Below are 10,928 nucleotides of genomic sequence, written 5' to 3'. Positions count from 1 at the left end.
GGCGGCGGCAGCGGAGCGCGGAGCCCCGGGGGAGGCGCCCGGCGCGGGGAGCGCAGCAGCCGCGGGGCGGCGGGGCCGGGGCCGGGGCCGGGGCCGGGGCCGGGGCCGGGGCCGGGGGCGGTGCCGCACCGGGCGCGGCCCCCGGAGAGCGGCGCCTCCCGCGGCGGAGCGGAGCGGCCGGGCCGGGCCGGGCCGGGGCTGGGGCGGCGATGGGGCGGGGGCGGGCGGCGGCGACCGCGGGACCGGCGGCGGCGGCAGCATGAGGGGCGGCGGGGAGGGCGGCGGGGGGGGCCCCGAGCCCCTCTCCAGCCTGCGGGCGTTCGCCAGCAGCTCGTCGCTGCACGGCATCAGCCACATCTTCGCCTACGGCGCCGTGTCGCTGCGCCGCGTGCTCTGGAGCGTGTTCTTCCTGGGCTCGCTGGGGCTGCTGCTGCTGGTGTGCGCCGAGCGCGTCGCCTACTTCCTCACCTACCCGCACGTCACCAAGCTGGACGAGGTGGCCGCGCACAACCTCACCTTCCCGGCCATCACCATCTGCAACCTCAACGAGTTCCGCTTCTCCAAGATCACCCGCAACGACATGTACCACGTCGGCGAGCTGCTGGCGCTGCTCAACGACCGCTACGAGATCAGCAACCCGCAGCTGGCCGAGCCCGACGTGCTGGCCGCGCTGCGCGACAAGGCCAACTTCAAGAACTTCAAGGCCAAGCCCTTCAGCATGGCCGAGTTCTACAACCGCACGGGCCACGACCTGACCGACATGCTGCTGCAGTGCTCCTTCCGCGGCGCCAACTGCACCGCCCGCAACTTCACCGTGGTGAGTGCGGGGCGCGGGCGCGCCGGGGGGCCCGGCCGCAGGACGAGGTCGCGCTGGGGGACGGGGCGGTCGCCGCTCCTGGGGGCCGCAGGTGGCCGGGGGTGTCCCCACGGGGTGGGCAGCAGCGTGCAGGGGCTGTGTCGGCACTGGTGGGCACCCGGGCGAGCCCCTTCCTTGGCACCGCCGGCCCGGGCACTGTGGTGGGCTGGGTGCTGGCTGGCGGTGCCCCCATCCCGTGCCCACCACGGGGGTGCCAGGCAGCTGGGAACAGTGCCCGTGCTGCAGCCGAGCAGCCTCCACCCCCCCCACCCTCCCCATGCCATCAGCACCCCCTGCTGCCGTGCCCCGCGGCGTGCTGCACGCCCTGCACGGGACGAGGGGGCTCAGCCCCAGGCACCTGCAGTGAGTGCAGCGCGGTGCCGGGGAGCTGAGCCCCCGGGGGGCAGTAGCAGCGAGGAGGGGCCTCGTGTACCCAGTGCAGCCGGGATGGGCGCCGGGACCCCCATCCAGCACACTCAGCACCGCGGGGTCCCGCTTGCGGCAGAGGTGAGACCCACGCAGGCAGTGCCTGGCCACGGGGTGGGGGGCTGTGGGGCCATGGGGCGGGCACCCTGCTCGCTCCGTGGGGAAGGGGCATGTTGATCAGGAAACGTCCGTCCGCCAGCACCCTCGTGCGCGCATTCTGCTCCCCAGTCCCCACCGCAGTCGGCACGAGCTCGGCGTGCGGTCACACCAGCGACCGCCGCCAGCCCGACACTTGGGAGCAGGAAATTAATTCGCCTTTGCAGCTCCGCACCAAGGACTCCCCCGGGCAGCCCTGGGCTGCGGCACCCCCTCCCCGGGCTGTAATCCCCTGGGCCGGGTCCTGCGGCGGGGGGGGGCGGTGGGGCGGGGGCAGGGCGTGGGGCCAAGCTGGGGGTCTTGGGGCCAGCGCCCGTTCCCCCCGTGCCACCTGCCGCTCTTGGGGCCGCTGCTCACCACGTTCCCGGCTCACGGGCTGCACCGGGCACGTGTGGCCCCGGCGCTGGCAGCAGGAGTGTGCGCAGCAGTGCCCTGCCCGGAGCCCGGCCGTGCCTCCCCCCAGCAGCGCGGCTCAGCCCCACCGCTGGCTGCACCGGCTGCAACTTTGCCTGCTAAAAATACAGCGCTAATGCGCGGGCTGAGCGGGGATTAGGGTCCCGCTGCCCCCCCGCCGCCGCTCCGCGCTCCGGACACCGGCTCCCACTGCGGCGCAGGCACAGAGGTGGCTGCGTGCGGGCACCCGGCCGTGTGACGGGGGTCCCAAGCCCGGGCCGTGAGCGGCGGGGGGCTCACGCCGCATCTGTGCCCCCAGGGCCCCCCCGAGGCAGTGGGGCCGGGGGCTGGGACATGTGGTCCCCACCGCGGGGTGGAGGTGGGAGATGGTTGGGGCGAGCGCTGCGCGCGCAGGGGCCACGTCCCCGTCCCCATCCTGTCCCCCCCAGCCAGCACGTCCCGGCGCTGGGCTGCCGGTTGCCATGGCAGCCCCCCCCCCATGGGCAGCGTTGCCATGGCGATGGCTCCCCTCTTTGGGAGCTCGGTACTGCAGCAGCCGCCCCCCCCCCCCCCCCGCGGTGGGGTCAGGACGGGGCCGCCGGGGGGGTCCCACAGCCACGTGCGGCCGTGGGACGGGGCTGGGGGCTCGAGGCTGCAGCAGGCCCAAGCAGCCCACCACCCCCCTTCCCCTGCGCCTGATGCAGCCCCTCCGGGGGGGCTCCGTGGGGCCCCGCAGCCTGCGTGGGATGGACTCGGTGCAGGGGGCGCGGGGCTGGGCGCAGGGGGGTGCAGGGTGCAGGGGCTGCTCTGCCCGGGGGCTTTGGTGGCAGGGAGGGGTTCTCACAGATCCGTGGGGTCTCGGCTCCGGCTCGCACTGTGGGTGCTGGCGTCCTGCTCCCTGGGGTCCCTGGCACTGGGCAGGCGGGTGGGTCCCAGCAGGGTGAGGGGCTGTGTCCCCGCGGGGTGACAGGGCTGTGTCTGTGTCCCCACCGCCCCGGTCCCCGCTGCCGCCCTGCCTTGCGCCCGCTCACGTGTCCCCCGCGTCCCCGCGCTGCCCCGCGCTGGCGCTGAAACCCAATCCCCCTGCAGAGCCGCGCCGCAGGACGGGGCCACCATGGCCGCGCAGCCGGGCAGCGGGGCGCGCGGGGCCGCCAGCCTGGCCGCCTTCGCCAGCTCCTGCACCCTGCACGGGCTGGGGCACGTCTTCGTGCCCGGCGCCCCCGCCCCGCGCCGCCTGCTCTGGGCCGGCGCCTTCCTGGCCTCGCTGGGCGCCTTCCTGCTGCAGGCCGGGGAGCGGGTCCGGCACTACGCCGCCTACCCCCACGTCACCATGCTGGACGAGGCGGAGAGCCGCGTCCTCGTCTTCCCCGCCGTCACCCTCTGCAACTACAACCGCATCCGGCGCTCCCAGCTCACCCCCAACGACCTGTTCTGGCTGGGCAAGGAGCTGCTGGCCGTGGAGCGGGAGGACTTCTCCCGCTACCTGCGGGCGCTGGGGCAGCCCGCGGACTTCACCGGCTTCTTCCCCAGCAAGAGCTACGACCTGGCCGCCTTCTACCAGCGCGCCGGGCACCCCATCCACGACATGCTGCTGAGCTGCCGCTTCCGCGGCCAGGACTGCGGCCCCGAGAACTTCACCGCCGTGAGTGCCACTGCCACCACCGTGGCCACCGCCGTGGCCACCGCCACCACCGTGGCCGTGGCCGGCTCTGCCGCAGGCAGCTCGGCCCTGGGCAGGACTCGCAGCAGCCCCCATCCCCTTCCCCATCCCCTTCCCCATCCCCATGCCCGGCCAGCTCTGCCCCCGGGGTGGCTCTGTCCAGGGCAGGGCTTGGGCAGGACCCAGGGCAGGGCAGGCTGAGGAACGATGGGATGTGCAGGCTGCGGGCTGTGGGGTGCACAGGCTGTGGGGTGGTGGGCTGTGCAGGCTGTGGGGTGATGGGATGCACAGGCTGTTGGACGCACCGGCTGTGGGGTAGTGGGGTGCACAAGCCGTGGGATAGTGGGGTGCACAGGTTGTTGGGCAATGGGATGCGCAGGCTGTGGGATAGTGGGGTGCACAGGATGTGGGGCAGTGTCTGTGGGGCATGGCACCTGCCCGCCCTTTCCGTCCCCAGCCCCAGGTGCTTGGTGAAGCCCCCACGGCGCTGGCAGGGGCAGCTCCTCTCGCCCACCCCCAGGGACGTAGGGCAACGTGGGGGCTGCAGCACCAGGGCGCACCCAGGGGAGCCCAGCGGTGCCAAGCCGCCTCCCGGCCCCTCAGCACGGGATCAGCCGCCGTGGGGCCGGGCGGGCTCCGGCACCGCTGTAGGACGGCGCTGGGGCAGGGGCTGCGGCCCCATGCTGGTGCCAGCGGGGAAGGGAGCAGCGCACCGGCCCTGCCCTGCGCCGCGGGGCCCTGCAGGGTCCCAGCCCCCGGCCCTCCAGCCCCACTCGGGGCCCTGTGGGGCCCAGCTCCCGTCCCCCTGCCCCAGGGCAGGTGCTGAGGCTGCCGCCCCCACCCCGCAGATCTTCACCCGCCTGGGCAAGTGCTACACCTTCAACTCGGGGCAGCCGGGCACCGAGCTGCTGACCACGCTGCAGGGCGGCGCGGGCAACGGCCTGGAGCTGATGCTCAACATCCAGCAGGAGGAATACCTGCCCGTCTGGGGGGACACCGGTGAGGACCCCGCGTGCTGGGGGTGTGTGTGTGGGGGGGGGGAGAGGAGGCCCAGCCCTGCATAGCCCCGCGCTGCCTTGCAGACGAGACATCCTACGAGGCGGGGGTGAAGGTGCAGATCCACAGCCAGCAGGAGCCCCCCTTCATCGACCAGCTGGGCTTCGGGGTGGCGCCCGGCTTCCAGACCTTCGTGTCCTGCCAGCAGCAGCGGGTATCCGGCGCCTCCCGCACCACGCGGGTGCACCCCAACACTGGGGGGGGCACCGGGACCCCTCCCCGGCACAGGCAGCCCCCGCTGCGGGGACCGAGGCTGCCCCAGGCTCCGGCAGTGCCTGGGCAGGGTCGTCCCGTGCGGTGCCGCAGCTCGCGGGCACTGGTGCAGCGGCTCTGGCACCGCGGCGTGGGGCAGCCCCGTGCTGGGGCCGCTCGGTCCCTGCCGCAGGCTCGGGCTGTGCCCCCCCCACCGTTCCCCCCGGCTCCTGCCGAGCAGCCTGCGGGCAGGGGCGGCCGCCAGCTGGCGCAGCCAGACACCTAAATTTAGGTGCCTCGAGTGGGCGTCTCCATGTGTGCCGGTGCTGCTGGTGTGGGCAGCAGCGCTGCCCCTGCCCCTCTCTGCTGTCCCCCCCCCCAACACCCCCCTCTCACACCACCAAGCCCACGGTGCTGGTGACCCCCTGGCTACACCAGGCCCTGTCCCCGTGGGGTCCGGAGCCCCCATCCCGCAGTGCCCGCCATGGGTCTCCCCTCTCGGCCCCACCGTGGCTCTGCATTGCCCACCCGTGGGATGGGGCCACCGAGGCGGGCTGGGGCCGTGGGACGGGGCCATGGGACGGGGCCGTGGGACGGGGCTGTGGGACGGGGCCGCCGGCGCTGCCGAGTTTTCCTTAGCACCGGCCCGGCAGCTGGTGTACCTGCCCCCGCCCTGGGGGGACTGCAAGGCCACCCCCATCGAGTCCGACTTCTTCACCAACTACAGCATCACCGCCTGCCGCCTCGACTGCGAGACGCGCTACCTGGCCGAGAACTGCAACTGCCGCATGGTGCACATGCCGGGTGAGTGGGGGGGCGGCGGGGGAGCGGGGACCCCCCCCCCCGGGACCCCCCAGCACCCCACGACCGCTGCGTCCCCCCACAGGCAACGCCAACGTCTGCACGCCAGAGCAGTACAAGGAGTGCGCTGACCCTGCGCTGGGTAGGTGCAGCCCCGCGGTCACAGCCCCGCCGTCCCCAAGCCCGTCCCCGTCGGTTCCACCGGGGATGTGCGGGTCTGGGCTCCCGCCGGCAGCGCTCGGGGGACACGTGCAGGGTGGGGGGCTGCGGGCCTGCACCCCCCGTCCCAGCCCGTGCCCCCCCCCCCCCCCAGACTTCCTGGTGAAGAAGGACAGCGAGTACTGTGCCTGCCGCACACCCTGCGACATGGTGCGCTACGGCAAAGAGCTCTCCATGGTGAAGATCCCCAGCAAGGCCTCCGCCCGCTACCTGGCCAAGAAGTTCAACAAGACCGAGCAGTACATCGCGTGAGTGCCGCGCGGCCCCGCTGCTGCCCATGGTGCACGGCATGGCACGGCATGGCACGGCACGGCACGGCACATGGCATGGCACGCACAGCCACGTACCACCCCCCAGCACGCAGCACTGCATGGAGCAGCACGGCACGGCATGGCCTCCCGGATGCAAACCCGCCCCAGCACTGGGCAAACCGCACGGCACTGCATGGCACGGCGCCGCTGTGCCGCCCCCGGCGTGCACGCAGACCCCCCCCCGTCCCACCCGTGGCACGGCGCAGACCCCAGCTCGTCGCCGCGCCGGACAGCTCGTCTGCCTGCCCCAAACCCGCCTGTCCCCCAGGGACAACGTGCTGGTGCTGGACATCTTCTTCGAGGCCCTGAACTACGAGATGATAGAGCAGAAGAAGGCGTACGAGGTGGCGGGACTGCTGGGTGAGTGCCCGGCTGCGGCTGGGGCTGGGGCTGGGGCTGGGGCCGGGGCTGGGGGGCGGCCGCGCACCAACGCTGCCCTCGCGCCCCAGGCGACATCGGGGGACAGATGGGGCTCTTCATCGGCGCCAGCCTCCTCACCATCCTGGAGATCTTCGACTACCTGTACGAGGTGAGGCTGCCCGCGCCACGGGGCCGCTCGCCTGGCCCATCCCTCGGCCCCAGCACCCGCGGGGCCGCGGGCGGGGGGGCGCTGACCTCTCCCCTCCCAAAGGTGTTTCGGGACAAGCTCCTCGGCTTCTACAAGGACAAGAAGCGGATGCGGCGGAGCAGCAGCAGCACCCTGGTAACCCCCCTCCGGCGCCCCGCAAGCCCCCTGCCCCGCTTCCTCCCCCCCCCCCCCGGCACTTCATCCCACCCCATCTGCGGCCCCCGCGCCTCATTGTCTCCTCTCTGTCCGCCCGCCCTGCCCCAGGAGCATCCAGCCGTGCCGGGCAGCCCCGCCGCCGCGCTCCCGCCCGGGCCCAGGTAGACGCCGCGCCGCCAGCCCAGCCACGGGGACCCAGGGACACCGGGGGGGGGTGGGGGGGGCGCGGGGCGAGGACGGCGGCAGGGCCCCCCCACGTCCCCCTCCATCCCAGGCTTCTCTCGGCACCATCCGCGGGGCCGGCTGCGCTCCCATCCTCATGCATCACCCCCGGCGGCGTGCCACCGTCCCCAGGCACAGCGGGGACAGCGCCGGGGCCGTGCCCTGCCCGGGGTCGGGGTGGTGCTCCGGCAAAATGGGGGGGCTGTGGTTGGGGGGGGGCCCTGCCCCATGGAGTGTGTGTGTGTGGGGGGGGTGTGCGTGTGTTGGCTCCCACAGCGCGCATGGATGCAATGACACCGCGCACAGCTCGGACAACAGCTCCAGTCCTCTGGGGCCCCGTGGGGCAGCTGAGGGGGGGTGGAAGCAGCCCCCCCAGAGCCCCCCCCCCCAACTGCTGCCCCCCATCGTGCCCGCAGAGTGCCTGCCGCCCCCTGCGCAGCCACGCGGACGGTGTCGCCTTCGCCCCGAACGTGCTACCTCGTCACCCGGCTGTAGGCGCCCTGGAGGAGTTCGCCTGCTGAGGGGCCCGGCCCCGCACCCCCGGCCGGCCGGGGGGGGGCTGGTGGGGAGCAGACCCCCCCAGCCCGGCACGGTGCCCAGGCGGCAGGGGGCTGCGGGGCTCCCCGTGTCCCTGCATGTGCTGCTTGTCTCCACGTCCCCGCTGTACATGCGCCTCCCCGCGCCATTAAAGTCCTGCCCCACGCGGTGGTGGTTTGGCTGTGCCTCGGGGGGGTCCCAACCCGGGGGGGGTCCCACCCGCCACCCCCCCACGCAGCCTCAGGCTGTCCCGGCGGCCCCCAGCTGCACCAGGAAGGAGGCGGCTCGGGGAGGGGGAAGCTCTTTATGTCTGTACCAAACACGCGCAGCCACCCGCGTGCAGCGCGGTGGGAAACGCGGTGCCCCCCCCGGAGCCAGCACCGGGGGCCCCGTCCGCTGCCAGGGCTGGGGAGAGGCGGGGGGGGCGCGGGGGTCTGGCCCCCCCAGGTCCTGCCGCTCTGCCAGCACCGCGGGGGGCACGCCGGTGCCCCAGCCCTGCTGCTGGGGGGGCAGAGGCGGCCGAGCCAGCGCCCGGCACGCGGGGCGGGCGCGGGGGGCGCTGGATAAAAACCTAATAAATAGCGGGGAGGGGGGGGGCCGCGGGGCGCTTGTCCCCTGCTCCCCCCGCCGCGGCCGCGGCTCCGCGCGGGACCAGGCCAGACCTAGGGCGGGCAGAAGTCCGTGAAGTAGGGGTGCTGCAGCGCCTCCTCCGCCGATATCCGCTGCACCGGGTTGCACTTCAGCAGGTTCTGCGGGCGGCACGGGCGGGGGGGGGGTGAGGCCGGGGGCTCCCGGAGCAGCCCCCCCTCCCCGCACGGCCTCGGTGCCCCCCCCCCGCCCTCCCCGCGGCGCTCACCTGCAGCAGGTCCCGGCCGGTGGCGTTGAGCTTGGGCACCACGTTGACGAGGGAGGTGGTGGCGGGGTACATGGGGTAGGGCTGGGGAGAGCCGTGAGAGCCGGGCCCCGCGCCGGCCGCCCCCCCGCGCCCCCCCCGCGCCTCACCTTGTAGTCGGGCAGCTTGGCCATGGCCGGCCACTGCTCCTCCGTGGGGGTGCCCAGCAGCGTGGGGGCGGCCGCAGTCAAGGGCCACCGCTCCGGGGTGCTCGGGAGACCCCAGCCCGGGGACCCGCGCGCCCCCCCGGCCCCATCCCAGCTCTCCTCCTGCACCCCCCCTCCCCCTCCCCCCCGCGCCCCACAAGGATATCGGAAAATCCTCTTCAGCTGGTCGTCCACGTCGTTCCCCGGGAAGAGCGGCCGCCCCGCGTTGGCCAGCTCTAGGCAGGGAGCGGGGATGAGCCCCGGCGGCCCCGCGGGGTCCCGGCCCCCCCCCCCCCCCCCCCAGGGCAGGGCCGCCCCCGGCTACCTGCGAAGATGCAGCCGGCCGACCACATGTCGATGGAGGTGGAGTAGAGCTTGGCGCCGAACAGCACGTCCGGGGGCCGGTACCACAGCGTGACGACCTGCGCGGGGGCGGCGGGGGGATGCTCGCGGCGGGGCAGGCGGGGCCGGCCCCCCCCCCCCCCCCAGAGCCACCGGCAGCAGGAGGGTGTCCCGCCGGCCGCCCGGCTCACCTCGGCTGAGTAGCAGCGCACGGGGATGCCGAAGGCTCGCGCCAAGCCGAAGTCCGCCAGCTTGAGCTCCCCGTTCTGCGGCGAGAGCTCCGGGTCAGCGGGGTCAGAGAGCCCCGTGCCCGGCGGCAGCCACTGCTCCGCGCCCGAAATGAACCCAGAGGGACCCCAGAGGGACCCCAGAGGGACAGACGCCCCCCGCCCCGGGCTCACCCTGTTGATGAGCAGGTTCTGGGGCTTGAGGTCCCTGTGCAGCACGTTGCGGCTGTGGCAGAACGCGAGGCCCTTCAGCAGCTGGTACATGAAGGACTGCGGGGGAGAGCGCGGCCGTGAGCGCGACGTGCCCGCCCGGCACCGCCGCAGCCGGGCGCCCCCCGCCCCCCGGGACCCCCACCTTGACGATCTCGGGGTCCAGGTCCCCGTTGCAGCTGTCGAAGTACTTCTTCAGGTCCTGGCGGGGAGGCAGCGGCGGCGTCAGGGTGCGGCGGGGGCCGGGGGCCGCGTGCCGCACGCGCCGGGCGCTCACCTGGTCGCAGAACTCGAACACCAGCGTCAGCTTCTTGTCGCTGTGCAGGACGTCGTGCAGCCTGCGGGGGCGGCGGCACCTCGCACCGGGTCCCGGGGGGCACGCGCCCCGCGGGGCCGGGCCGTCCTCACCTGACGATGTTCTTGTGCTTCAGCTCCTTCAGCAGGCAGATCTCCCGCAGCGCCGAGCTGGGCACGCCCTGCGGGCACCAAGCACCGGGTCGGTACACGGCACGGCACGGCACGGCTCGGTATGGCGTGGGACCGCTCGGTATGGCCCAGCATGGCACGGGACCGCTTGGCACGGCTCAGCATGGCACGGGACCGCTTGGTACAGCGCGGCCCAGCCCGGCACGGCACGGGACCACTTGGTATGGCTCGGATTGGTATGGCCCGGCCCGGCACGGCACGGCTCGGTATGGCACGGGACCGCTTGGTACGGCTCAGATTGGCCCAGCACGGCACAGCACAGCCTGGCATGGCACGGGACCGCTCAGCACGACTCCGGTCGGTATGGCACGGGACCGTTCCGTATGGCTCAGATCGGCACGGCTCGGTATGGCCCGGCATGGCACAGGACTGCTCAGCACGGCTCGGGTCAGTATGGCTCAGCCCGGCACGGCTCGGTATGGCACAGCTCGGACCAGCTGGCTTCAGGATGGCTCAGCCCAGCACAGCTCGGTATGGCCCAGCTCGGACCAGCCCGGTATGGCTCAGTATGGCCCGGCTCGGACCAGCCCGGTATGGCTCGGTATGGCCCGGCTCGGATCAGCCCGGTATGGCTCGGTATGGCACGGGGCTGTTCAGGATGGCTCAGCCCGGCACGGCTCGGTATGGCCCGGCTCGGATCAGCCCGGTACGGCTCGGTATGGCCCGGGACCGCTCGGCACGGCTCCGATCGGTCCCGGCGCGGCCCCGGTGCCCTCACCTCATCGTCGTCGTCCAGCCGCACCCGCTTCAGCGCCACGATCTCGTGCGTCTCCCGGTTCTTGGCCTTGAACACGGTCCCGTAGGTGCCTGCGGGCAGCACGGGCACCGGCACCGGTACCGGTACCGGGACCAGCCCCTATCCCCGCCCCCGTGCCCGTCCCGGTCCCCTCCCCCCGCACCTTCCCCGATCTTCTCCAGTTTCTCGTATTTCTGCATCGCGCCGCGCTCCGCTCCGGGCCGCACCGACCGGCCGCCGCCGCGCCTCCCGGCAGCCCCCGCGCCGGCCCCGCCCCTCCGGTACCGCCACGCCTCCCGGCACGGCCACACCTCCCGGCAGCCCCCGCGCCGGCCC

General features: G+C 74.2%; 2 protein-coding genes across 4 annotated transcripts; one reads left to right on the top strand and one right to left on the bottom strand.

Annotated features, from left to right (window-relative positions):
* The first annotated feature begins 159 nt into the window (after positions 1-159).
* ASIC3 (acid sensing ion channel subunit 3) lies at positions 160-7,722 on the top strand. Of its 2 annotated transcripts, none has more exons than XM_066991057.1 (11): positions 160-817; positions 4,340-4,490; positions 4,574-4,701; positions 5,393-5,543; positions 5,626-5,682; positions 5,854-6,007; positions 6,339-6,430; positions 6,520-6,599; positions 6,702-6,773; positions 6,903-6,955; positions 7,433-7,722. In XM_066991057.1, exons 1-11 carry the CDS (start codon positions 260-262, stop codon positions 7,509-7,511), a joined length of 1,575 nt encoding a protein of 524 aa, XP_066847158.1. In that variant the 5' UTR covers positions 160-259; the 3' UTR covers positions 7,512-7,722. The 2 variants fall into 2 exon arrangements, with proteins under 2 accessions (XP_066847158.1, XP_066847159.1); XM_066991058.1 differs by lacking the exon at positions 160-817 and adding an exon at positions 824-3,473.
* A 118-nt stretch (positions 7,723-7,840) lies between these two features.
* CDK5 (cyclin dependent kinase 5) lies at positions 7,841-10,914 on the bottom strand. Of its 2 annotated transcripts, XM_066991099.1 has the most exons (12): positions 10,756-10,914; positions 10,575-10,663; positions 9,779-9,846; positions 9,648-9,708; positions 9,516-9,572; positions 9,335-9,430; positions 9,125-9,199; positions 8,917-9,013; positions 8,758-8,827; positions 8,556-8,616; positions 8,410-8,490; positions 7,841-8,302 (listed from the first exon to the last, which is right to left on the bottom strand). In XM_066991099.1, exons 1-12 carry the CDS (start codon positions 10,790-10,792, stop codon positions 8,216-8,218), a joined length of 879 nt encoding a protein of 292 aa, XP_066847200.1. In that variant the 5' UTR covers positions 10,793-10,914; the 3' UTR covers positions 7,841-8,215. The 2 variants fall into 2 exon arrangements, with proteins under 2 accessions (XP_066847200.1, XP_066847201.1); XM_066991100.1 differs by lacking the exon at positions 8,410-8,490.
* Positions 10,915-10,928: the final 14 nt, after the last annotated feature.

The sequence above is a fragment of the Anser cygnoides genome, chromosome 2, assembly GCF_040182565.1.
Source record: "Anser cygnoides isolate HZ-2024a breed goose chromosome 2, Taihu_goose_T2T_genome, whole genome shotgun sequence".
Classification (NCBI taxonomy): Eukaryota; Metazoa; Chordata; class Aves; order Anseriformes; family Anatidae; genus Anser; species Anser cygnoides.
This window is presented reverse-complemented; position numbering and strand designations above follow the sequence as displayed.

Coding starts and splice junctions, on each gene's coding strand:
- ASIC3 (XM_066991057.1), top strand. CDS start 260: ATGAGGGGCGGCGGGGAGGGCGGCGGGGGGGGCCCCGAGCCCCTCTCC. Junction 4,702..5,392: donor TGTCCTGCCAGCAGCAGCGG/GTATCCGGCGCC, acceptor CCGGCCCGGCAG/CTGGTGTACCTGCCCCCGCC. Junction 6,008..6,338: donor AAGACCGAGCAGTACATCGC/GTGAGTGCCGCG, acceptor CCTGTCCCCCAG/GGACAACGTGCTGGTGCTGG.
- CDK5 (XM_066991099.1), bottom strand. CDS start 10,792: ATGCAGAAATACGAGAAACTGGAGAAGATCGGGGAAG. Junction 10,664..10,755: donor ACTGGAGAAGATCGGGGAAG/GTGCGGGGGGAG, acceptor TGCTGCCCGCAG/GCACCTACGGGACCGTGTTC. Junction 9,200..9,334: donor AGAACCTGCTCATCAACAGG/GTGAGCCCGGGG, acceptor CTCTCGCCGCAG/AACGGGGAGCTCAAGCTGGC.